This window comes from Cydia splendana, chromosome 16 (assembly GCF_910591565.1).
Source record: "Cydia splendana chromosome 16, ilCydSple1.2, whole genome shotgun sequence".
In the NCBI taxonomy this organism is placed as follows: Eukaryota; Metazoa; Arthropoda; class Insecta; order Lepidoptera; family Tortricidae; genus Cydia; species Cydia splendana.
Window position 1 is genome coordinate 15,674,714 of NC_085975.1, and position 27,251 is coordinate 15,701,964.

Sequence of the window (27,251 nt, forward strand, 5' to 3'; positions counted from 1 at the left end):
TGTTAAAAAGAGACAGTTATTTTATCACGTGGATAAAGCCATCCATAATACGCTTAGCCTTCTACGAACTGTGTGAGTAAAAATAAATCTTATTGTTAACAATACAGAGTAGATATTGGCTCAGCCCTCGTTACTAACGTCCGTTGAATAGTTGCCGGCAACAGCCCTGTAAGACCTGTGTACGTCACTTGAAAATGTATCCTATTGCTAACACGACAGAGTTGATATCGGCTCAGCCCTCGTTACAAACGTCCGTTGAATAGTTGCCGGCAACAACCCTGTAAGACCTGTGTACGTCACTTGAAAATGATTATTATTGCTAACACGACAGAGCTGATATCGGCTCAGCCCTCGTTACTAACGTCCGTTGAATAGTTGCCGGCACCAGCCCTGTAAGACCTGTGTACGTCACTTGAAAATGATTCTTATTGCTAACACGACGGAGTTGATATCGGCTCAGCCCTCGTTACTAACGTCCGTTGAATAGTTGCCGGCAACAGCCCTGTAAGACCTGTGTACGTCACTTGAAAATGTGTCTTATTGCTAACACGACAGAGTTGATATCGGCTCAGCCCTTGTTACTAACGTCCGTTGAATAGTTGCCGGCAACAGCCCTGTAAGACCTGTGTACGTCACTTGAAAATGTGTCTTATTGCTAACACGACAGAGTTGATATCGGCTCAGCCCTCGTTACTAACGTCCGTTGAATAGTTGCCGGCAACAGCCCTGTAAGACCTGTGTACGTCACTTGAAAATGTATCTTATTGCTAACACGACAGAGTTGATATCGGCTCAGCCCTCGAACACGTCGACGCTGGCGGCGCCGGTGATATCCCTCAGCTCGGCCGACTTGAATGTTGCCACTATGTTGATCTTGCCGAGTTTCTGGAATAGGAAAATAAATTAATAAGTAATGTTTTTATACAATATTTATATAGGTATAAATATATTATCTAGGCAACTAACTACAGTGCGACATAAAATAATAGAAAATAAATGATGGCGCCATTTTCTACATAACTGTCACACTTGACGTAAAATGCTTAAACATGGCAACAATTTAGTATGGAATTTTTATGTTAGTTACATTTAATTTAATTTCTACTATTTTATGCCGCACTATAAGTACCTATATACTAGAATCTGGAGAAAAATACGATCTACGGAAAACTTAGTTATAACGCGTTTTCACTGAGGCGATACGGATAACTAGTTTAAACGCGGAAAACGTGTTATCATCAAAAACGGGTTTTTACGGTAACATAATCCATCACATTAGGTAAGACGGGAAGACTAGCCACCACGCGTCCTTTAGCGGGGGTGTCCGGGGCTGGGACCCTGACGGTCCGGCCGGCGAGGCCGGGCGACGTCACACGGAACTCGCAGCCGGTCAGCGCCCGGTCCAGGGGGTTCATGAAGGAGAGGGATGCTTCCGTCGCTGTGTTGATTACTCACATTAGGTAAGACGGGAAGACTGGCCACCACGCGTCCTTTAGCCGGTGTGTCCGGGGCCGGGACCCTGACGGTCCGGCCGGCGAGGCCGGGCGACGTCACGCGGAACTCGCAGCCGGTCAGCGCCCGGTCCAGGGGGTTCACGAAGGAGAGGGATGCTTCCGTCGCTGTGTTGATTACTCACATTAGGTAAGACGGGAAGACTGGCCACCACGCGTCCTTTAGCCGGGGTGTCCGGGGCCGGGACCCTGACGGTCCGGCCGGCGAGGCCGGGCGACGTCACGCGGAACTCGCAGCCGGTCAGTGTCCGGTCCAGGGGGTTCACGAAGGAGAGGGATGCTTCCGACGCCGTGTTGATCACTAGGTCGTCGTTGAACTGGGGATAAAATGCATATTCATTATTTTAATAGGTAGATAATATTACCTACCTATACATATAAATAGGTAGCCATCACCACATCCGTAGCGAGCGAACGAAACGCAACTATCACTGTCACACTATTTCGATAGACTGATAGAGAGACACACAGCGATTCGATGGCGAAGTGCAAGCGATTGTCACCATGGCTAGGCCACCAGGTGGCACTAAAAAATTCCACACTGGATATAGGTACCTATATGAATTCTGCCATTTTTGCGTAATGTCACCTTGACCTCTGATCAGATCGGGGAAATCCTGAAGAAAGGCCAGGTCAAGAGCACCCTAAACTGGCGAGCGTGTATGAGGAATGTTATGAAAGTGAAGGAAGCGAAAGAAGTATGTCAGGATCGTAGCAAGTGGAAATCCGTGGCCTCTGCCAACCCCTCCGGGAAATAGGCGTGATTATATGTATGTATGTTACCTTGATGCTAATCGTAGGCTTCAGCACTTGGAAGTCATCATCATCAGCCCACGACTGCTTGGTCTCGTCGACGATGACCATAGCGGATATCTTCATGTTGCAGTACTCCACCAGCTTCGGCAGGTACTCGTCTGCTGTCACGTCGACGCTGATCTCTTCATCTGGAATTTGAAGATGATAATAGGCTTATTCACACTAAAAAACTAAAGTTAACCTAATTGGAAGTAACATTGTATCAAGGAGGGGATCCGAAGTTACTGAAAATTCAAATCTAACAATGAAAATATGCCAAGACCTTAATAGATACAGGATACCTACAGGGTATTGTTAGATATTTCTACGTCTAAAGGCCCTTCGCCGAAATTTCGTGTCTCTACGAGGCAACGCTGGAAACGTTGACGGTCCGGCGACGGTCAAAGGAAAATAAAGGTTGTGTGTCCTGTTTAATAATAAGATAACTTATTACTTACGTTTCTTAGGTCCGACAAAGATCTTTCCTTCCACCTTCTTAACCAGGTCCGCTCGCACTCCGTTGTAGAACACGCTGGTCGCTGTCAGCACGGCTTTGATGTTTCGTGGCTGAAACCAATGCCTTGATTTAGCCGTTTATAAATAGTTAGCTTATTTTAACAACATAACCCAACAACTGCTTAACCGAAGAAAATGTATCCGTCTCTCTCATATTAGCCTTTAGACTTATTTATTTATTTATTTATTTAATATATTTATTTCGGATAACAAGATCCATACATTTTACATTACATATATAAATACCTAATACAATAAATTAAATTAAATTAAATTAAATAAAACTAATTCTTAAAGTACTTAACTAAATTTGCCCAACAGCACCTCTATGGTCCATGTGCATAGAGTTCCATTTGCGCACTATTGGACACTGTAAATTGTCTATAACAGTGTTCAGAAGGCTGCTGGGGCTGTCCCTAACACGGCGCATCAGGGAGGCCACTCTCTTGCGCATTATGGCTTGGAAGCCATCCACGCGCGCTTCGGCAAACATCCCCGACGCACTGCAAAATCGAGGCAACCCCAACAACATTCTGAACCCGTTATTATACTGAATGCGTAAGGCATTGAGAGATCTCTGCGTACACTTGACCCACAGGCTGCACGTATAAAAAGACTGACAAAATGCCCTAAAAAGAGTTATTTTGACGGTCTTCGTACAACGTGCAAACCTGCGAGCCAACATGTTGCTTCTCACCGCCAATGCCCTACGCTCCCGCTCCACATCAAGGTCGTCAGATAGGTCCTCGGTGACCCAGTGCCCCAGATACCTGAACTGAGTGACATTTTTTAACTCAGTTCCTCCAAGTTTTAGTGGTGGTATGTACTTCGGTTTTTTTGAACCCGCCTTAAACACGAGAAGCTCACTTTTCTTGGAGTTGTATCTGAGACCGTGGGTCTCCGCGTACCCCTCACAAATTCCAATCAATATCTCGAGGGCTCCGATCGATGGGCTCAGCAGAGCCATGTCATCAGCGTAGCTTATATTGTTCATTATTTTGCCACCAACTGAGCATCCAATGCCAGCTCTGCTGAGCTCCTCGATCAGGTTGTTGACGTACAGATTGAAAAGCCGCGGAGACGTCAACCCACCCTGTCTGACGCCGCATTCCAACCTGTACTCCTCTGAGTATGAACCGGCCCATCTTACACTGTTGTTCTGGTTCTGGTACCAATACTTCATGATGTAGACCAACTCTCTGGGTGTAGACGTCTCCCTCAAGAGCTTATCCCATAAAATATTGTAAGAAACAAGGTCGAACGCCTTCGACAAGTCCAAAAAACACGCGTATATCGGCGTATTTCTCGTAGTATAGTATTGAACCGTGTGCTTGAGCCGCAAAATTGCCGTTTCTGTAGAGAGCCCTTGCCTAAAACCGAATTGCGCCTCGTTCAGGTGTATATGGCGCGCAAATTGAAGATCAAGCAGACGGTCCAAAACTTTCGCCACTATGGTTGCCAACGAAATAGGCCGATAATTATTCTTGTCGGAGGCATCACCCGTCCTGTTTTTTGGTATTGGTACTACTATGGTCTTCATAAGCTCTTGAGGAAGGTAAATATGGCCAATACACAAGTTGAAAAACATCCCCAACACCCTAGGCAGATGCGCACCAGCGAAACGCAGGTGTTCAACACTGAGGCTGTCGTGACCAGGTGACTTTCCCCTACTCATATCTCTAATCACTGTAGCTACTTGCTTGGCACTCACAAGTGTGTACGCACCCCCCACCACAGCCCCAATGCCAGACGACCCTGATGACATTATGCCTAAAGGAGACTCCACCTTAAAATGCTCTTTAAAGAGCTCCGCTATACATTTAGGCTCACACTGCCCTTCCACACTTGCAGGCACGCACGCCCCAGTTCCCAGCCTTTTTGTATGATTCCAGAAGCCCTTAAAGTCCTTAGTTGAGTGCCTATTCGCTAAAATGTCCATCTTTATTTGTTCTTCGTTATCCTGGCACCATTTCAACTTAGACTTAAAGAGCCTCCTGGTTTCACACATTTTGTCATACACATTACCATTTCTAGGTCTTCCGTGTAATACCCATTCCTGAAAACTAAGTCGCGCCCTCCCGTGGGCCTCCTTTACATGTCTATTCCATCCTATTATTTTCCCACGCCCATGACGAGATTTTTTTGCATCATAGCTGATTTCAGCTGACCGGGTTAGGATTTTAATAATAGAATAGTACAGTCTATCAATGATTAATCTGTGCTCAGTATTGGTGCAAATCGCATCTGCGCACTGCAGACACTCCGCTGGAAATTCAATACACCTTAGGTTCTCTTCACATTCCTTATAGTAGGCGCTAATTTGAAAACTATCTCTTTCGCCCCACCTTACTTTGTTTACTACGTTGTCAAGGTAAACAACTTTTGGAGTAAGACAACCCAATCTACATTGAATTTCAAGCGGAAAATGATCTGACCAAAATATATCATGACATACCTTTATATCCATAATACATTGCGAAGCTGCCTCTGTTACCACACAGTGATCAAGCCACCTTCTGGAACCATGACTCTCGCTGATAAAGGTGTACGTATTCGAACTCAATCCTAACTTAACCACGTCGGCACAGAGCCACCTCCGCTCATTACAAAAACTCATTAATTCACTATAGAATAACTCGTTCGGGTGCGCGTTAAAATCACCGAGTATAAACACAGACTCGACTTCACAACTGTCAATTACTGCATTCAACTCGCTTAGCACCTCCGTAAAATCCGCTAAATTTTCCACACTGTTTGTAGGCATATATACCGAGAAAAATAACGCACTACGATCTCCCGCGCACACTTTAATGCCCGCTAACCGAACACTTTTACACGAGATTACAGACACCGACGTAAATACACCTTTTCGCCACATCAATGCAACGCCGCCATAAGGGCGCCCTCGTAGTATTCCCGCCGATGTATCGACGGCCGATTTGCTGGTAAATTCGAAGTCCTTGTCGATCGTTCCTATGAAGCCCTCCTCGTGAGGTAATAACCACGATTCTTGAAGAGCCAATATATGCGCTGTCTTACACAGTTGCCTCACTCCGTCTATGGATCTTTTAACAGACTTACAGTTAAAGCTTACTATTTTTGTTAATATATCCATATAACACACTTATGTATTTTTATGATTAGCCTCGGGAGCTCCATATCCACTCTTTAACTTATTGTCCACAAAACGACGACACCTGATATCCTCTGGCCACAGGTTCTCATCAAGAAACGTGTTTAATTTACTTTTAGGTATATACATTTTATAGGCTTTATATCCTTTTTGCCTCCTCATTTTTATAGACACTAAGTTAACGACCACTTGCGTTTTTTCCATTATGTAATCAGCAATGTCAGCTGTAGAAACTTATGCCAATCGCATCTTCAGCTACTGATTCAGATCTCAGAGCCCGATTTCCGACTTTTTCTCCTCCTATTTACACATTCTATCGCGGTCGGATATTACTTTTGATAGGCTAAAACGTCAACTGACACGCGCTACCACAGCCTAATACCAAAGACATATGTAACTTCGTATAAGACGAATAAAGTCTAAGGAAAAAACGTGCCTCGGCATTGAAGCAAAAGTCATTCTCGAATAGATGGCGCACACACCTTTAGCCTATCCTCGGCTAGATGGCGTGACGACACCGTTTCATATTTAACAATTTTAACACATAGATATCAGTGAATGAACATGGATCAAAATGATATAAAAATAATAAAATCATTTATCCATATATATATGTCGGGAATTGTGGGCGTATCATACTATCAGCAGCACATCAGAACCTTCAATCGTGGATGACGAGGGCCTTCAATGAAATACGATGTTCAACTCACAATCTTTACTGCACAAGACTCATTACAAATCACAGCACGCGTTACGTTTTTTATCTTAAGCAAACCAGTGGATTAGACCCAGGAGCCGCCACAGACGTCATCTTCTCCCGTTCGTTCTCATCGTGCTCCTTCCGAAGATTGATTGACAGCATAACTTCAATTGTTCTGGACTTCAATTGTTTTAAGAGCGCACTCTATGACGTCTTGGCGGAACTGCGTCGAACGCCACTCAAGTGTACGTAACACCCTAGTTTGCTCTATTTGTCAAGGTTTGCATGACAAAACGCCTCTTGAAGGCGATAGATGGCACATTTCAGTCATTCTCCGACACGGCCAACCTGACATTGTACGGGTCCCTCCGTACGTTATCCATCCCCCTTTATGATTTTCACTGGTAGACTAGAGCGAAGATGAGATCTTCTTTTCCCAAAAGAGACTGTAGAGCGCAGATCATCTGCACCACCACGGCATCCTGACATTGTATGCATCACTGCATACATCTGCGGACAGAATACAACAATCTGAGGTATCTAAGCTCATTGCTCGGCCTACCTGACCAAAGTAAGTTCCTCCATAACTTTTGGATACTGACAGGCAACTCAACTCAACTCTTTCAATAACACGCACATAGATTATTGTTGTGAATGAACCAGTTCAGCATCAGTAGCATCACGATATTCAATCAGGCCATATTTCAACGGAAATGGGGTAGAGATACATTTCGAACAATTCATTAAGAGACTTAAAATGCAACAGCGTGAAAATAATATCACCATAATCCAAACAGCGTGAAAATAATATCACCATAAAGATACAATACAAACTAGCTTTTAAATGAACCTCACCACAGAGATTCCCCTCAGTTGAAACACATCTTGTATTGAGTTCTCGAAAATAAATGGTTTTCCATATTTAACTGATTTTATGAACATTATCTGCGCACCTATTCTTTACTTAAACGTTTAGTATTCCCTAAAAGTTTAGTGTTCCCACTAATAGATTTTCTTATTTGATTTCATTGATACCTTGATCCAGATCTATTTGCCATTTTAATCATTACCTCAAAATGTTAGCTAGGATCACAGAAAACAGCGATGAAATTAGTTTATCCGTTTGAAAGATACTTGGCCGCACGCACACAATGGCCTCTCACCCCAGACGCGTGTATCATCTCCGTTATCTCATGGTTAAAATGTTTAGTAAGTTTGATTTAAACTAGTAGTTCGCCCCGAACTGAGAACTCGCGGTTCGCCAAAAAGTTAGATCAATTTAATGAACCTACTACTTAGTCGGCAAAGGATCGAAAACCGCATGTGATTTATTGCAAGGTCTGCGGAGCCCATCACAACACCATAGAGATTAAAATAAACTGTATCTGTGGTAAGCCGTTATCTTTCTTGTCAAATGTCAAATACCTATATTATGTTTATTTTTATCTTGTTAATTATTTAAAAATGGTAAACTTAAAAACAATATTATACAAGCCGAGCACTTTCATTTGATACCAAACTCGACCATACTATCTTGCAAATAAGATGACCAGAAAAGCAAGACCCCTCACAAATAGCTTTCTAGCCTTTTAAGCTCTTCTAACTCAATAACACCTTGATCGAGCCTGCTCATAATTTAATGACTAAAATACAATGCCCTCAACTACACGTTTACCCAATTTCATTTAAATTAGAACAAATTTACTTAAGTTATTGTGTATCAAACTATCCTCTGATAGCTCAGCTTAAAAACATCGAAATGCCGGGACGTGCCCCTAGCCAGCCGTGTGTTCCAAGTTGAATGTAAGAACTTTACTTCGCTTCGCTCGCTCGTTCGATCACCCGCCTAAGTATAAAAAGATTGAGCCAGGTCAATTGATTTCAAACCAGCTTTCTACCATACCCTGAATATTTTGATTAAATTTTGGCACCATTAATTATTTGTGTATTCCTAAACACAATCATTAATTCCATAAACAAAAAGAAGCATATTGTAATTAATCGACACGTAATTTTAAGTTTCGGAATAGGACTACGACAGTTTACTTATTCGATTCTCATATTAAATAGTTCAAACACGTACCAAAATTGCGTTCAGTTCAGTTTAAACCGACTTCTCTATTTTATTCCTTCTGTACGGACAACACATTTACAAGACAGCTTGAGAAATTTTCAAAACTTGATATATTATCAGGTAAGTCCAGTATTATACTTTCTACGAAAACCAAATTGTATTTTTTTTTTATCGCTTTCATAATTTTTATTAAGAAAAAGGCAAGAAAACTTGATCATTATGTGATATTTACACACTGACACGACTTGTCTTTAGCTGACTGACACAATACTTCAAAAACCAAATAGCTCTCAAAGAGGTTCAAAAAGGTTGAACATGCATGAAATTAATAAAGAAGTTCACAACTCGTTTTACAACGAACGATCTAGCGTAACAGGTATAAGTGGCAGAATTTCTATTCTAAATCAAACCGCTGTAGGTACTCAAATTTTGCTAACTTCTTTATCGATCAAACAGAAAATAAATCGACTCTATTCGCTAAACATCGACAACTAGTTTCGTAAAAGATCATAAGGAACATTATAATTACTGTAAGGAGTACGAACAACTTTTTGTACTAGTTCCATAACGTGCGTAATAGCGTACGTAGTAACATACTTTAATAATTTTGGATAATAAGTGTAATAGACAAAGCGTTATTTTCCCTTTTTTTTCAAGTCTCATTTTTGCTGCCTTCTACCGAAAAATACTAAAATAGCATGCCAAAACCGTTCTGTCATTTGCCTTCACATTTAAGGGGAACAATAATTTTAACCATAATATGAGGAATTTTAAAATTTGTTTTAAATCACGTTGCGTGTGTTTTGTCCCTAATGGACGCACGCGCGCACAGCTTTGAGTGTCGAGCGAAAAACTAAAAATGTGTCTATCTGCACATAATCATTGACACATAATTAATCATTAATACTTTCTTTTCACATACATCAACCAATGCCTACAAGTCAACACCAACTTCCAAATAGCAGTGCCAACACCTTGGCTTTACAACAGCTTGGTTCCAACACACAGCTAGCCTCATCGCCCGGTCCGAAACCCCCATGAATTGCAGTTACGAATAGGACTGTGCCCTCCAGCACCCAGCCCTCAAACGCCCTCTGGACAACTCAGGTTCCGGTTGCGACCGCCAACTCAAGTGATGAACCTCTCAAATAAACTATCCTCAAAGAGGCATGAACTTCACGTTTCGTTTCTTACGACAATGTCATAAAACCAACGCGGAAAGTGGTATACCTACGTAGAGAAATCTAATCCCAAAAGGTGTCCCTTTAAATAGGTAGTGTTTTAATAAATCAATGAATAATATCCTTCTCAAACTGCTTACTCAGCTATTATTATTCAAGCAATATGCAAAATTATCTTAACCCATTGAGTGATAAGTAAGTCAAATCAAGTGTCAAATCGAATCCAAAGTTAATCAATTAATTTTAAATTATTTTATCATTGTTCATCAAATTCAATTTGATAATCATAATGGCCCTTTGACAGATACACATCGCAAACAACATATCACTGAATCACAGAATTATTGAAAAATTAAATGTCGGGTCTAAATTTAAAATTGTTCTGTAGGTACTGTAAACTCTAAAATCTGACTGCAAAAATGACCACAAAAGGATTCCTTCGGCTACGATGCGGTTAAAATAATCACCATTTAGGTTCTTCAAATAGGAACACACAATTTTCACTCATTACGTTTACGTTTCGTTTTGACTAGTTAATTTTGGATGTGAAGTCATTTTAAGTAATCAAAGGAATGCACAATTGCACATGATTAAAACTAAGTCAGAACTATCCGTCAACGGTCATGAACTTTACCACTAAGTTCTCGGTTTACTTTTCATATCAAAAAAATATCACGCACATACTTACCACCATCATAGGCACAACCTAGCAAAATAGAAATCATACTTAAAGGTGAGAATTTTATATTCACAGTGTGATCGAATAATGGCATCAACCACTCGTGACGCTTCTCACGATAATATTATTTGGTCCACGACACAATTTGAAATAGTACGTCTCCACACAAAAAAATCAAGGTGCATTTTGCTAGAAGCTATTCAAGTTGTGACGGTATTACATGCCATAGTGCTCAGAAAATCGTTAAACAGCCTTACATCGTCTTAACAGCAGATTACAAGTCCACGTACCAAAAGTTTTTTTACATACATTCTGATTCTGACCATTAAAGGCTAGAGTAGATATCTCGTAGGTATCTGTTCTCATATTTTCCTAACTAGAACCCATCACGCCGGCTTTGTGAGGTACACTCAACACAGTTACAAATCATAAAACAATGGACGCAACTCACGCGATTTCCAACTTCCAGCGACAGTCTGGCAACCAGTAAATATGCAGCTCCTCTCAGCTTCTGTAAACAAACTAAGGCACCCACGTTTCTGCAACCGCAGCTCCAACCCGTGCGAGACGGGAGATCTCGCAGCAACTATCTTCATTCTTCATGGTGCAAAGGACTGTAAACGTATTACTTAGAGTTACAACATTAACAACATTCACGAAAATTTCACACAACATAACATAAAAAGCAATGCAAAAACTGGATCACAATTTATAAAATATCAAATATGTCAACTGTCATTTCACTTCAAATATTTTCCATCACGATACTTCTTTATTTTCCACCAGCGATAGCATGAGATTTCTTCATTTTCTAAGGCCTTTAAAACTCTTGAATTAAGGAATGCCAGGGATTTTCAAAATCAGGGTAGATTTTTGGGACCTTCAGTAAATGTCCACCTTCATTTGGCAAATTTGAGCTTTCAAGAGGAATTCCGTTGCGAATTCCGTGTGTTCGGCCACACTTCTGATGTCGGGAATTGTGGGCGTATCATACTATCAGCAGCACATCAGAACCTTCAATCGTGGATGACGAGGGCCTTCAATGAAATACGATGTTCAACTCACAATCTTTACTGCACAAGACTCATTACAAATCACAGCACGCGTTACGTTTTTTTATCTTAAGCAAACCAGTGGATTAGACCCAGGAGCCGCCACAGACGTCATCTTCTCCCGTTCGTTCTCATCGTGCTCCTTCCGAAGATTGATTGACAGCATAACTTCAATTGTTCTGGACTTCAATTGTTTTAAGAGCGCACTCTATGACGTCTTGGCGGAACTGCGTCGAACGCCACTCAAGTGTACGTAACACCCTAGTTTGCTCTATTTGTCAAGGTTTGCATGACAAAACGCCTCTTGAAGGCGATAGATGGCACATTTCAGTCATTCTCCGACATATACATGTTTTGATAATTTTATACGTTTTCATTTTGAGTTTTAGTCGTGTGTCGATAGATGGCAGTAAATTTACAGTGACTACAAAATTTACAATGACAGGACCCCTCTATACTATCTATTCTTTTTGCTAATACCAAGCGCCGCACACGATAGGCGTGGCATTCCAAGGGTTTTAGCATCACCACTCGCAACATTTAGCCTTCTTTCTTGGAATTTACCTTTGTCCTAACAACACGAAAATCTGATCTACTTTAGGAGCCTTACCTCGTCGGAATTGTTGTCGATATCCACGATGATCCGGAAGTCGTTGCCGATGGCCACGGTGTCAATGTCGCGCAGTTTGAACGACACGTCGCTTGTGAGGTTGGTCGCTATCGCGTAGTATCTGAAACGTTATAAAGATCAGGATTAGAGGAAGGAAAGATATAAATTCCAACACGAACATGAAAACTTGGAGACCACAGATATCATAGATCTTTATCGGTGCACATGATTGTAGTGACAGGATTTTCCGGGTGACCTGTACGCCGAGCAAAATTTGTCAACAACGGGATCACTACTAACCCCGGCCACATACTCGATAAGTGGCATGGGAAGTTAGGCGGAGACGTAGTGTGGCCGTGCTGCTCTCATCATGCCGCTCGGCATGCTCCTCGTCATGACCACGGCTATATTTTGTCGGTTTTTCGGCGCGAGTCAAAGGACCGGCAAGGAGCGTAGCGATTAATCGCGCGAGTAGGGCAGTGTGTGGCCGGAGCGAGCAACATCGCGGCAGCGCGAGGAACAGAGCGAGGTGCCGCGTGATGAGCATAGTCTGGCCGAGGTAGTAGACTTAGAGCTAGCTCCGGAAAACAGCGTATGATAATGAGAGCAGCAAGACTGTTCTAAATAGGTATTATTACTAGATGCGGGCGTCTGGCAGCAGGTCATAGGCACATACCAGATAGAGCTCCATCTCAGTGTTAGAGAGAAAGAAAATAAATTTCGCTAACCTCTTAGAATAGAATAGAATAGAATAGAATAGTTTTTTATTCGTAAACACACAGACAACAGACATACATTGAAAAAACATAGTGAAAAATAAAGTGTCACGAAATGGTCCCATCTCAGCATGTTGCTGGCGACTTCCAGCGCTGATCTTAGCCCTCTCAGATCGGCGTACTCCATTCATAAGTGCCAACCGCTCTGATGCAGAGCCCTCACGGTGCTTGTACCTACTGGTCTGTGATGTCCTCACGATCTTCGTCACCCAGGGGGTCGAAGAGGAAAGGCTTCTTCGTGAGTATTGTTATCTTGATATAAGATTTTGCGGCAGAGAAACTCGATTTCATCACAAACGGGTGAGTGAGAGAGAGAGAGAAAACTTCGCTAACCTCTTAGCCCTCTCAGAGCGGCGTACTCCATTCATAAGTGCCAGCCGCTCTGATGCAGAGCCCTCACGGTGCTTGTACTGGTCCGTTATGTCCTCGCGATCTTCGTCACCCAGGGGGTCGAAGAGGAAAGGCTTCTTCGTGAGGATCATGCGCCCGATGCTATTGGTAAAATATTTTATTAGTAATATAATTATTTATCAACTGCGATTTAGAACGTTCATCATCATCATCAACCTGTCCTGGCCGGTTTCGGCCTCGGCGACTGAGTTTGTACTGGCTAGTGAGAGCGACAATCGTGAGCTCTCAGGTGGCTGTTAAAGGATGCTTTACATGAGGCTTAAAAGAGAATTCTGCCAGATATATCTTCTAAATTATCCTACTTATGACCTCTGTGAACTTGGCACCCGACCTTGACCAATTTTTTATTTATATTTTTTTTCTTATAGTATTTTGTTTGTAGTTAATTGTAGTTAAAAGGATTTTATTTGTAGTTGCCCCAAAAAAAAGTTATGGGGGTGAAAAAAAACCCAGCACCCCACTTTTGAAATCTTATACTTTTATTGTTGATACTGGCTTAGAATCGTTTGTAGTTGATTGTAGTTCCTTTATTTTCATTTGTAGTAGCCAAAAAACCCCAAAAAAAAAAAAAAATTAAAAACGCCTTAAGAGCCCGTTGATGTCTTTTCCCGATAAAGAGCTTTTTCATGAAATTAAAGACGAGAGCGCGTTCATGTCAAGTAACGACCAAGCCGCAGTACTACTGTTTGACCAAGATGTTGGCTTTATACAGTTAGAGCTTATAAAGTTAGGAATTACAGAGTAAAAGCTTTGGTACTTACTACGGGATCTGATAACTTTTTAGTATAAAAGATTTACGCGCCTAGTCTTGGCAACACTTTACTTTTATGATCGATTCTGGTACAGAATCGTTTGTAGTTGATTGTAGTTCTTTCCTTTTCATTAATAAAAGCCTTACAACGGAAGAAAAATTTATTTCACTAAGAGAGCGCGTTGATGCCTTTTACAAGGAATGGACTAAATGAAATAAAAACTTAATCAATCCTTCACTTACTTGATTGATAATTGCTCAGAATCGTTTGTAGTTATTTGTAGTTCTTTTCATTTCTTTCGTAGCTGCCAAATAACCCCAAACAAATGATTTGATTTCACTACGAAAGCTTTTTCCATGACATTTCAATAATAAGTGAATATTTTGGAAAATTCGACACTTTAATGATTGATTCTTGTTCAGAATCGTTTGTAGTTATTTGTAGTTCTTTTCTTTTCGTTTGTAATTGCCAAACTACCCCAAAATAATAAATGATATTTAAGTGCCAAAGCTCTCTCATAAAAAAAAAATTTGAAAATCTTGGAAAATTCGACATTTTCATAATTGAGTCTGGTACAGAATCGTTTGTATTTGATTGTAGTTCTTTACTTTTTCTCAATACAAGCCTAATAACGAGAGAAAAAATAATTTCATTACGAGAGCGCGTTGATGTCTTTTACAAACTTCTCAATCTCAAACCAGACTCAATTATGAAAATGTCGAATTTTCCAAGATTTTCAATTTTTTTTTTATGAGAGAGCTTTGGCACTTAAATATTATTTATTATTTTGGGGTAGTTTGGCAATTACAAACGAAAAGAAAAGAACTACAAATAACTACAAACGATTCTGAACAAGAATCAATCATTAAAGTGTCGAATTTTCCAAAATATTCACTTATTATTGAAATGTCATGGAAAAAACTCTCGTAGTGAAATCAAATCAATTTTTTGGGGTTATCTGGAAACTACAAACGAAAAGAAAAGAACTACAAATAACTACAAACGATTCTGAACAAGAATCAATCATGACATTGTCGAATTTCCCAAAATTTTCACTTATTATTATATTGTCATGGAAAAAGCTTTCGTAGTGAAATCAAATCAAATTTTTTGGGGTCATTTGGCAACTACGAAAGAAATTAAAAGAAGTACAAATAACTACAAACGATTCTGAACAAGAATCAATCATTTAAAAGTCGAATTTTCCAAAATTTTCACTTATTATTGTATTGTCATGGAAAAAGCTTTCGTAGTGAAATCAAATAAAATTTTTTGGGGTCATTTGGCAACTACGAAAGAAATTAAAAGAACTACAAATAACTACAAACGATTCTGAACAAGAATCAATCATGACATTGTCGAATTTCCCAAAATTTTCACTTATTATTGTATTGTCATGGAAAAAGCTTTCGTAGTGAAATCAAATCAATTTTTTTGGGGTCATTTGGCAACTACGAAAGAAATGAAAAGAACTACAAATAACTACAAACGATTCTGAACAATAATCAATCATTAAAGTGTTGAATTTTCCAAATTTTCACTTATTATTGAATTGACATGGAAAAAGCTTTCGTAGTGAAATCAAATCAATTTTTTAGTTACGAAAGAAATGAAAAGAAATACAAATAACTACAAACGATTCTGAACAAGAATCAATCATTAAAGTGTCGAATTTTCCAAAACTTTCTCGTTTTATTCAATTGTCATGGAAAAAGCTCTCATAGTGAAATCAAATAATTTTTTTTGGGGTTATCACGCAACTACGAAAGAAATGAAAAGAACTACAAATAACTACAAACGATTCTGAACAAGAATCAATCAAGGAAGTGTAGGATTGATCAAGTTTTTTGTTCTCTAAGTCCATTCCTTGTAAAAGACATCAACGCGCTCTCGTAATGAAATTATTTTTTCTCTCGTTATTAGGCTTGTATTGAGAAAAAGTAAAGAACTACAATCAAATACAAACGATTCTGTACCAGACTCAATTATGAAAATGTCGAATTTTCCAAGATTTTCAAATTTTTTTTTTATGAGAGAGCTTTGGCACTTAAATATCATTTATTATTTTGGGGTAGTTTGGCAATTACAAACGAAAAGAAAAGAACTACAAATAACTACAAACGATTCTGAACAAGAATCAATCATTAAAGTGTCGAATTTTCCAAAATATTCACTTATTATTGAAATGTCATGGAAAAAGCTTTCGTAGTGAAATCAAATCATTTGTTTGGGGTTATTTGGCAGCTACGAAAGAAATGAAAAGAACTACAAATAACTACAAACGATTCTGAGCAATTATCAATCAAGTAAGTGAAGGATTGATTAAGTTTTTATTTCATTTAGTCCATTTCTTGTAAAAGGCATCAACGCGCTCTCTTAGTGAAATAAATTTTTCTTCCGTTGTAAGGCTTTTATTAATGAAAAGGAAAGAACTACAATCAACTACAAACGATTCTGTACCAGAATCGATCATAAAAGTAAAGTGTTGCCAAGACTAGGCGCGTAAATCTTTTATACTAAAAAGTTATCAGATCCCGTAGTAAGTACCAAAGCTTTTACTCTGTAAGTCCTAACTTTATAAGCTCTAACTGTATAAAGCCAACATCTTGGTCAAACAGTAGTACTGCGGCTTGGTCGTTACTTGACATGAACGCGCTCTCGTCTTTAATTTCATGAAAAAGCTCTTTATCGGGAAAAGACATCAACGGGCTCTTAAGGCGTTTTTATTTTTTTTTATTTTTTGGGGTTTTTTGGCTACTACAAATGAAAATAAAGGAACTACAATCAACTACAAACGATTCTAAGCCAGTATCAACAATAAAAGTATAAGATTTCAAAAGTGGGGTGCTGGGATTTTTTTCACCCCCATAACTTTTTTTTGGGGCAACTACAAATAAAATCCTTTTAACTACAATTAACTACAAACAAAATACTATAAGAAAAAAAATATAAATAAAAAATTGGTCAAGGTCGGGTGCCAAGTTCACAGAGGTCTACTTATGGATTACTTATATAATCCCATTTGGGTTGAGTTGCTGCGATACAATACTTTTGGATTTACGTAAGCTACCTATTACATACGAGTATATACATAGACTATTCATTATAAAGAGTAAGAAACACATAAACTACTTTACAGTCATAGGGATTCTAATATACTAGTTAGCTGTGCCCGCGTATCTTATTATTACTCTGGTTAGGTACCCAATCGTGTACCTATTTGGAAAAATATGTCTGCAGGCTAACGGTTAGCCTGTATAGTAATAGTATAACGGTGAAGAGATAAAAAGCAGACTTACTGATAGTTATTAGTGTCGACCATAGAGTAACCCATCTCTGCTTCCGAGTCCTTACGCCAGCGCATCAGGTCAGCGTTGACCGAGGACAGCATGAACTCCACGTCGTAGTTCAAGCCCAGCACGCCCTGCTTGATGGCTTCGAGTGGAGCTGGTCCGCACTGGTACTGCCCTCCGGACAGCTCCTGTGGTGTGGCGTCGATGGCCTGCCAGCCGCCGTAGCCTGGATGTGGAAACTTTAATAAGTACTTAATCATCGCAACCAAGGGCGTCACTAGGGTGTGAAAGGGGTAGGCAGCTCCCCTCCCCCGCCGCACCCCCCTCCGCTAGAGAATAAAATTTTTAACAAAATGTACTCCATCAGCTGGCGACGCCCTTGAATATTATGCATGGTACGGGGAATCACGACCCCGCAAAATGAGGTTAAAGTCATGGGTTGTCAAATGCAGGGGTCGAATTTGAAGCAGAACCAACTACTTACTATTCTGAATATCGTCAGTCGAGTTCTACAAAGTTTCGGATTGAGATCAAGATTTTACATAGTGACACTGACTCCAAATACAGGCAGAAGTTCTAGTTAAGGATGACTCACGTGCTCACGCTAGATCCAAACACCACGTGATCACCGATCAGCCGTCATAGAAAATGACATGTCGGACGCCTTGGCCGGGCACGTCCCGGTCTAGCGTAAGTTATCCTTTATCTAGTCATCCATATTTTTTGTGTTTAAGTGCTTTCTCACCTGCAGGCAGATCAGGCCTCGCCATCCACACATCGTTCCACACATGGTAGTTCCAGATGGAGTCAGCTCCTGACGGGTTGTTGGGGTCGTAGCCCAGGTCGTCCATGGTCTCGGTGTAGTACTTGTCGACGGTCAGCGAGCTGTTGGCGTCGTGGGCTGACACCAAGTTGGAGACCACGCGGGAGGGGATGCCGAGGGCGCGACATACTGGAACAAAGAAGTTGGGTATTACGGGCTTAGTTAATGAAATGAACCACATACTTATGAGGTGGATAAGCCACGGTCTTCTCGTGGGTAAAGTATGTCCACAAAGCAATGGAAATGAGATACATTATGCTTCTGATAAAACATTAGATTATAGTTCTATGTCTTATATCTGATCGTAGTGGTTTTGCCAGTTGATGGTTACAGTGCAAAATTTCTCTGTCATTTTAACACCTGGTGTCCCAGCCACAGGCAATGTCAGAAACCTCTAAGGTTAGGGCTTATGACATTATGACTAAAATGGTGTGTGCGTCCATGGCAATTGAGGCTTCATGGGCGAGACAGCAATATAATTACGCGCTTGCGATAGAAATAGGAAATAGCGGGTGAATGTACGAAATTATTCATGCTTATTACACTGCACAACTGTCATATTATTCGTCGGAGGTATATCAACAGTTTCGAATTTATTTATCGAATAGTGTTTTGTGGTTTTTCTGAGACCTCCTTCTCGTACTCAGCGCTTACCCGTGGTAACAACGCCAGCGAAGACCCAGCACTGCCCATAAGGCACTTCCTGCTGCGTCTGAAGGTACTGCTGCAGGATCTCAACGGAGCCCGTCCAGTCAGAAGGCGCCGTGCCGTCCTCATAATGGCCAGTCCAGCTGCCTATCAATACGCCGCCGTCGTCGTCGTTGGAGTTGACCATTTTGGAGATGATGCGGCAGAGACGGACTGGGTCGCCGCGCCTGGAACATATCATAGAATTTTTAATATTATGAGCCTGAACTAGCAGAAGGGTAGCGTTGAATAATTTTCCACGGTTTAGTTTTGTTTCCGGGCCGGGGCCGGGCCGGAGCTTTCGGCGCTTCGTTTTCTATGGAAAGCACCACGTGATCACCGATCCGGTCTAGCGTGAGTCATCCTTCACGCTATAACTTTGTTTTCAGGAATCAGTCACCATGTTCAGCCGTCCAGTGTACGCGATCCCATGGCACTCTCGCAGACGGCAAAGAGGGCAAACACCAGAGTGGGTTTAGTGGGTAGGGCCCAGTTCTCCCCTCCCTCTCTCCTCGCCTCTCACCAAGAGAGAGGGGACAGGAGCGGCGAGTCCCACACACCCCCCATCAATGGCCTAGGCCTAGGCTAGGGGGACGGTGCGTAAATTTATTCGCCCACTCCTTGAACAAAAATAAAGGCCATGCGATCTGCAACGCTTGAAAATAATTAAGGTAGTGCAACTTACTGGTTGAACGGCAAGTTAGCACGGTCCAGCATGAACATGACAGCCGGCAGCACGTCGATATCGAACTGGCCGTAGACCCACGGCTTGCCGCGTGTGGTTTTGATGGGGCCCACCCACACCTTGCCCACGTCGTTCAGGACGTACTCTTGGAGTAGCGCGCAGTCTTCCATGTAGGTTTGGTCATCTGTGGACGAGAGTTTTTAGGTGAAATTTAGCAATTTTTCATAAACTCTTTTTTAGGGTTCCGTACCTTAAAAGGAAAAAAACGGAACCCTTAAAGGATCACTCATATGCGTCTGTCTGTCTGTCTGTCCGTCTGTCTCATCTATATTCTCGGAAAGTACTGAACCAATTAAGATTAAATTTGGTACACATAAGTATGTAAATTAGGGACCCAAAGATGGACATGTAACGTAAACAAATTATTTACTTTTGTGGGGTAAAAATAAAAAAAGTAAAAAAAATGTTTTTCAAACTATATCGTGTTATATATCAAATGAAAGAAAAGTATCTTGAGTATTTCAAATATATTTTTTATAATTTTAAAATAAGTTATTTAAGAAAATAGCCAAAAAATTACCATTACCCCCCCCCCCCTGCTACTGCTCGCGATAACACACTAGTTTTCTCTCCTGTGGGCAATAGTTAACAGCTTGTGGGCATGTAAGCAATGATTTTATCATAGTTCTCTAAATAAAAGGAGGACCTTTTCACGTGGATAAGGGTTAAATAAGAAAATTAACCTTTATAGCCCTTAACTCTTGTGTATGTCTACAGGAAAGACATAACACAGTGATCTGTTTGACCCCTATAGATGACAGGAAAACCTATTAGAAATGTGCAGTCAACCATGAGTCGGACTTAATGTGCGGAACCTTTAAAACGCGAGTCCGACTCGCACTTGGCCGGTTTTTTGGAACTCCGGTAGCCGTTCAAGAAGTGTAACGCTCTTACGGTAGGTATCGCTAGGCTCCCCTACACTCATATGGTTGAAAAATTCGCTGGCTATGGATGAGGCCTGGGTGGCTCAATAGGCAGAGCGCTAGAGTATCAATACAGAGGCCGTGAGTTTAAGTCTCACCCAAGGCAGTAATTTTTCCACTTTAAAATTTATTATAAACTTTTCATAATGTTTTAACAGCAAGTCGTGGCACAAAAAATGCGATAAGTATGTTAAAATACCTACCATTTAAAAAAATGACCGATAGGAGATAACGATAAAACTGCTTTCAGGATTCCGAATATTCCGATTTTTTAAAGGTTTCGTGAGGTAAGTTTATCCCATTGTGTTGTAAATTATAAGGATTTTTAGGTTGAATCAAAACCAAATACCAAATCTTTATGCAGACGTACCAGGGTTCCATGGGTTGAAGAGGATGTACAAGTCTTGATCGTAGTCATAGACCTCCCTCGCGGGCGCGTTCTTTATGCGCGTGACCACGCGCAGCGCCCAGCACCCCACTGGCACGTCCACTGGAGTCGATATCTGAAACAAGACACAGTTATATGTAGGTATGTGTACGAATCCCTTTGTTTAACATAATTATTGAAAGACATAATGTAATGATTGTCAGATTATCTTTAGTCATAATTCTGAAATCGTTAACTTTTCAGGATTTTCGTAAGGCTATGCGTAGGTTAGGTTAGGTTTGTTTTATGGCAATCCTGAAAAGTTACGCGTTTCTGAGAAAAAACAAATTATGACTAACGAAAATGTACACCAACAATACATATGACTTAAAATTTTATAGGAAACAATAGAGACCCGTAGGTATATCGTAAAACCACTCAGCTATAAGTATTTCAGTAGTACGAGTACAATTATGTGGTCCACAAGTTTCCTGCGCACTTTCAGTAAAATTACCAATGTTTTGTTAGATTTTGACTGGGTTTTTTTTTTTTCAATTTAATAAACATATTTTGCCAATTGCCATAGAACTTCGACATTCACATGATAGCCACACTTGAGCGAAGATATTCAAGGTAATTTTTAGACCATTCAATTATGGTCTAAAAACTACATGACCATAATTGAAAGCTTTTGTTGGGTGGTCTATAATTTCAATGTTAGGTATTTATTCTACACAACAGTGTGTCGCGTTCAGTACGGATCGTACGAAGGTCAATGATAGAGGACCTTAAGAGCTACCGATTTGATCCCCATGTATGGTCCGCAAAAAAGATAGGTATTTTTGGACTAATTTAACAAAACAACAGCATAAAATACCTATAAAAACAAATATAATTTTGAAAACTGACAGCACAAGTTAACCCAAAAGCAAGGTAGAGAGAGGAACGCTAAATAATATTTATTTTTAAAGTGTCAAAACTGGTTAGACGCTATTAAAATAATTGTCATAAAAATAGGTGTTTTAGATACAATTAAAAAGTTAAATAAACAATATATTTAACGATCGAGAATAACAATAACTTTTAACAACTTTGTCACATTTCGCCGTAAAACTTTGCATAATATGAATAAATTTATCTTATCGCTTTATTATTAGCTAATAGGTATATACTTATACAAAGATGCGTAATTTAATTGCCAAGTCGTGGCCAAACTATTTATCTTGGACTGGTTTGGAGCTAGAGGTCGGGATGTGGAATGTGTACAAATGTTGTTAAGTGCCTACTTAAGGGTCATTAAATCAATAGGTACATGTAGAATTGTATATTGCAAAGTCTATAAATAGATACTTAGGTAGTCCATAAAAAACGTTAGTGTGCTTTAAGGAAAAGGCATGTCTTAAGATCCAAATTGCTCGTTTTATTCTACAAGGTGTTAGTGTTATTGTTCTTACATTGTTAGTAAGAATAGTAAGTAGATACCTATTCATAGAGATTCCATCAAAAATATAATGCAAAGCTTATTGAGGTCCGGTCCGCCGTCCCCTCTTGACTAATGTAGGTATTGTTAAAATTACAGTATCGGTTTTATTATAATACTAGCGACCCGTCCCGACTTCGCACGGGTTACACAAAACGTTAACAAATTATACACCTAAACCTTCCTCAAAAATCACTCTATTGATAAGTGAAAACTGCATGAAAATCCAGTAGTTTTTGAGTTTATCGCGAACATACATACACACAAACAGACAGACGTGGTGGGGGACTTTGTTTTATAAGGTACGAGTAGTGATACTCGTTGGTAAGTACATATATAATTAAAAGACATGGACATAAAAGGCTATATTTATAAAAACATTAAATTTCCATTCATATTCATTGAGTAGGTACCTATCTTACTAGCAATTTGCTGTTAATCGTCTCAATCAGGTCTCAATTATGTTTTTGTGTTATATCATCTCATATCTTAAGTGTATGCAACGTGTATGATTTTAAGGAGAACTTAAATAACGATAAATACATAATAAAACCTGTCTCTATTTTTTTTTGGTAATTATCTAGCTTGGTTAGATGTTTCGGTCCGTAAAAAAATGAAATAATTTATTCATAGTGTAGTAAATGAAGCAAGTTGTTGTATGGAGACCCATGCATTAATTTCTCAGTCGATGAAATTGAGCTTGGTTATTGTATAGTATGAGCCGAGACTAACATCATAAATATCCAAATAAAAAAAACACTCCTAAGTCAGGTAAAAACACAAATCTGATTATATATTGAACCGAGTAATTCCTCAGTCCAAAATTATTTTACAAAATAAGTTATTTGTATCAGTATGTGATACTAGAAAAAAATCTAAAAGTTTTGTCAAACATGAGAATATTTTTTTATGATACTTCCTTTTTTTGACGCTCATTTTCATCGGAAAATTGCTCTGTCATTTTTTTCTTCTTATATGATCTTAGAATATAATTTGGCGCAGTGGGTAAAAAAATCCAAAAAAAATGCGTATCGAAATGTATGTATTATAGAACTATTAAAAACTGAGAGTGGAAAATTTTTAGATTTTCATTTTGTAGGTATAAAACGGCAATAAAATGGCATTGCAGTGAAAAAATTAGACTGAGCAATTTTCCGGTCCAAGACACGCCAAAAAATTTTATTTTATTAATACTGGTATTTCTGCTGGGATATTTTTTTGATATTTCATATATTGTTGCAATACGTTACATGAATATGTCTGGTGAAGAAAGTTTGAACGGAGCATTTTTCCGTAAAAAGATATTAACGATTTAAGACTTTAGGTATTTACTTTAATTCTATTATTATTATTCTTTGGAAATTTATACAATACTTTTTATTTATTGATACTTTATCATACTGTAAAGTTTTTTCTGGCTGAGGAATTACTGCGGGGTCCACTACCTTTATTTACTACACTATTCATAGGTATCGTGAAAGGGAAAAAAAACTACTCACACCAGTTTTTCGAGACAGCTTTATCATTGTTACGAAAAAAAAAAGGTACTTAAAACCCATATTTAAACCTCGAGAACCAGTCTTCATGAGGACTGTACCTACACACTCGTCTAGAGACCCCGAGACAGGCCGAGAACGAGTGTGTACATGCGGCTCTCTTCTCGTCTCGCTCTTCCTTGTCTCGTCTCACGCTTCTCCGATTGGATCGGAGCGGTGCCGAAACTCTCGACGAGTGTGTACAGCCGACATAACAATAATAGAGTCTGTCTAAGCTAACTTTGTACGGATTTTAATAGAAGAAAAATATTATTTGCTACTCCGTCAAGTGGACGAAAACTAGAGCATGAACGAAAACTAGCGCAATTACCCTACCTACCCGGGTCCAAATAGCTATCCTATACATATTTATAAGTGTGTCAGAAGGGATTGGACGATTGGGAAATTCGAGGCCACAATAGTATAAAAGAATCCGATTAATTAAAAACTTCCTTCTTTGAAATTTTCAAGTCGGTTAATAAATCGTCTTCTTGTTCTGGCAGGGTTCCAAGAATACAAGCCAAAATGGTTACTACTCAACATAATGTCACATTATATTTCCCATTTACATAATCCGTAATTTAAATGCGAGATTCGTAAGTTACCGCCTAAAAACAGAATGTTTTAATATTCCGTTTAAGTAGATCAATATTGTAATTTGAACACGTACCTACCTAAACTTGATTGTTCTAGTGTTTTTGACCGCTTCATTATCATTTTTATTTGGAAATCCGTTCGCTGTTTATAATCTTTCGTTTTGCAGCCAACATCTATTTGAGGTACGGCCACAGACTGTTTAAATGTTGATCCATCTAAGGTACAAGTTAATTTGGTTGTCAATACTAACGGTATGTAATGTCCAATGTAAAGTAAACCCTACCCAACAATTAAAAATCCTTGACTGTACAAATCACTATTAGTTTTGGATACATGCAAATCCATAAGACAAAAACACAACTATGAATCGTGCCTTTCAAAATGTCCATATCAAAAAAGCCGCTATATAATTTTAGGGCATCTAATAGTATTCACAATTCAAAGAGCAGGTGGTTTTAAGGCACCTTTGAAACCAGCTTCAAAAGAGCCTCTGGTTTTTAAATCACCTACTATACCCACTTCAAAAGCCCCGCTAGTTTTAAGACATGATATGTACCGTAATCATAAATATGTATAAGAATAAATAAATCCGTAATAAATAAATATAAGAGCCGAGGTAGTTAGAGTAGGTACTATTTTGTACCATTTGGCGTTGAAACTCTAGGTCCATGCGCGCACAAGATTTTTGCAGAAATCGCGAGGCGTCTGATGGTTGACGCAACTGGTGGCCGAAGAGCTGTCGGTTTCCCCGCACAACGTATCAACTTGGTACAATGCTTCAAGGGCCTATTTTAGATGTACTTACTAAATCTGGTTATTAAGTTAGTTTAGTATTTGTACAGTTACTCTACCTCTGTATATATCTTTTATGTAAATAAAGAGTTATGAAATATGTACCAACCTCGAAGGAGAGTGTATCGTTCTGCACGTCTGTGAGCCGCGCGGTCCAAGCGTGCTTGTCGGCTACGGCATCGCGTTTCAGAAACACGGAGCCCATCGTTTCCATCGCGGGTTTATCGCCTGCATACAAATAATTTATGAATAAAACTTCGCGTCAACTTGAATTTTATGGGATAGCGTTGTTGAATTCCATGCAATAAACCTAGTTTATTAATTCGTGTAATAAACCGAGCGTCATCTCACATACGTTTTTACTGGTGTTCAACATTAAGTTCCAATCTGCTTTTATTGTTGCATTGACTACCTATGCTTATTTGTGACGTCACACGGGTAAATGTACCTTATGGCGGTTGGCGCTTACGCTATTATTAACGCCGCTCCAATATTATTGCGGCGCTATGCGACGTAAGCGCCAGCCGCCATAAGGTACCTTTTGCCGTGGAACGTCACATTTTGCTTTGAGGACCGACAGTTTTCTGGTCAGGAATATTCTTGAGATACTACCATGTTCACGGAAGCGAAACGTATGTGCTGTAGTAAACCAACAAAGTACTGACACCTCTGCTATCTGTGAACTGATTATGAAGATGTGCTTGTTTTGCACTTAATGGGACTGGTTACCTAATTCACTAAGTTTTTCGGCGGAAGCGCTCCCACAGTTAAAATGCTATATGTTTGGAGTACCCTAACGCTCTGAATACCTAATTATAATGCCTCGTGTCACATTAGTGATTATTACTAGAAAAGTGTGTTCGCAGTCGCAAGCACACATTCCCAGTATGAAGACCAGCTGGACAAGGTTTGACTCCTCATTGTAGGGTCTGGTGAACCGGACCACACCGTTGAAAGGCTGGCCTCGTCGCACGATGGCCGCTGTTGGGTCTCCCTGGTGTAAGGGACTACATACCGAGTGTGAAGACCAGCTGGACGAGGTCTGACTCCTCATTGTAGGGTCTGGTGAACCGGACCACACCGTTGAAGGGCTGGCCTCGTCGCACGATGGCCACTGTTGGGTCTTCCTGGTGTAAGGGACTACATACCGAGGGTGAAGACCAGCTGGACGAGGTCTGACTCCTCATTGTAGGGTCTGGTGAACCGGACTACACCGTTGAAGGGCTGGCCTCGTCGCACGATGGCCACTGTTGGGTCTTCCTCGTTAACTACCTCATACCTATGCAAATAGGAATACCAATAAGAAAAGGAACAATAAAGAAATAAAAAGCCTGCCAACAGGCCGGAAAGATCACAATATGTTAATTTGAAAGTACCCTCATGAAATACTATAAAATTTTATACTTAGGGCTCATTTAGACGATGCGAGAACTCGCATGTGAGTTTCATTACATTGCGGGCTTTGATCGGTCCGTTGAATTGGACGTAACCAACAGTCCGCAATGTAACTAAAATCGCATATGAGTTCGCGATGTCTTTTTAAAACACAATTTGTACTTTGCTTTCCTTGGTTTCGAAAGGAAAAGTAAAGTGTTTAACTCGGGTCAACGGCATCATTTCGTCCCTTAGTTAACAATCTACTATTCCTTGTCGATGTATGTTTGTTTTTTTGGCTAGGCCCCTGTTCCTGTTCACAACCATTCTATATACTGGCAACTTACTTGACAGTGTTGTGTGGCTGGGCGTTCTCTCGGGGGTAGAAATGCACTACGTCAACTAGTAGGGGCTCCATGGTTTCACGCTATCTGCAAACAAAGTA

The 27,251-nt window shown here is 40.0% G+C and overlaps 1 protein-coding gene across 1 annotated transcript; it reads right to left on the reverse strand.

The window, feature by feature from the left end:
- Window positions 1-626: 626 nt before the first annotated feature.
- On the reverse strand, window positions 627-27,251 carry LOC134798389 (hemocyte protein-glutamine gamma-glutamyltransferase-like). Its single transcript, XM_063770804.1, has 14 exons — window positions 27,154-27,251; window positions 26,581-26,711; window positions 25,542-25,660; window positions 21,032-21,164; window positions 19,679-19,862; window positions 18,961-19,181; window positions 18,229-18,435; window positions 17,490-17,709; window positions 13,361-13,519; window positions 12,252-12,372; window positions 2,765-2,873; window positions 2,295-2,455; window positions 1,637-1,828; window positions 627-885 (listed from the first exon to the last, which is right to left on the reverse strand). Exons 1-14 carry the CDS (start codon window positions 27,222-27,224, stop codon window positions 793-795), a joined length of 2,121 nt encoding a protein of 706 aa, XP_063626874.1. The 5' UTR covers window positions 27,225-27,251; the 3' UTR covers window positions 627-792.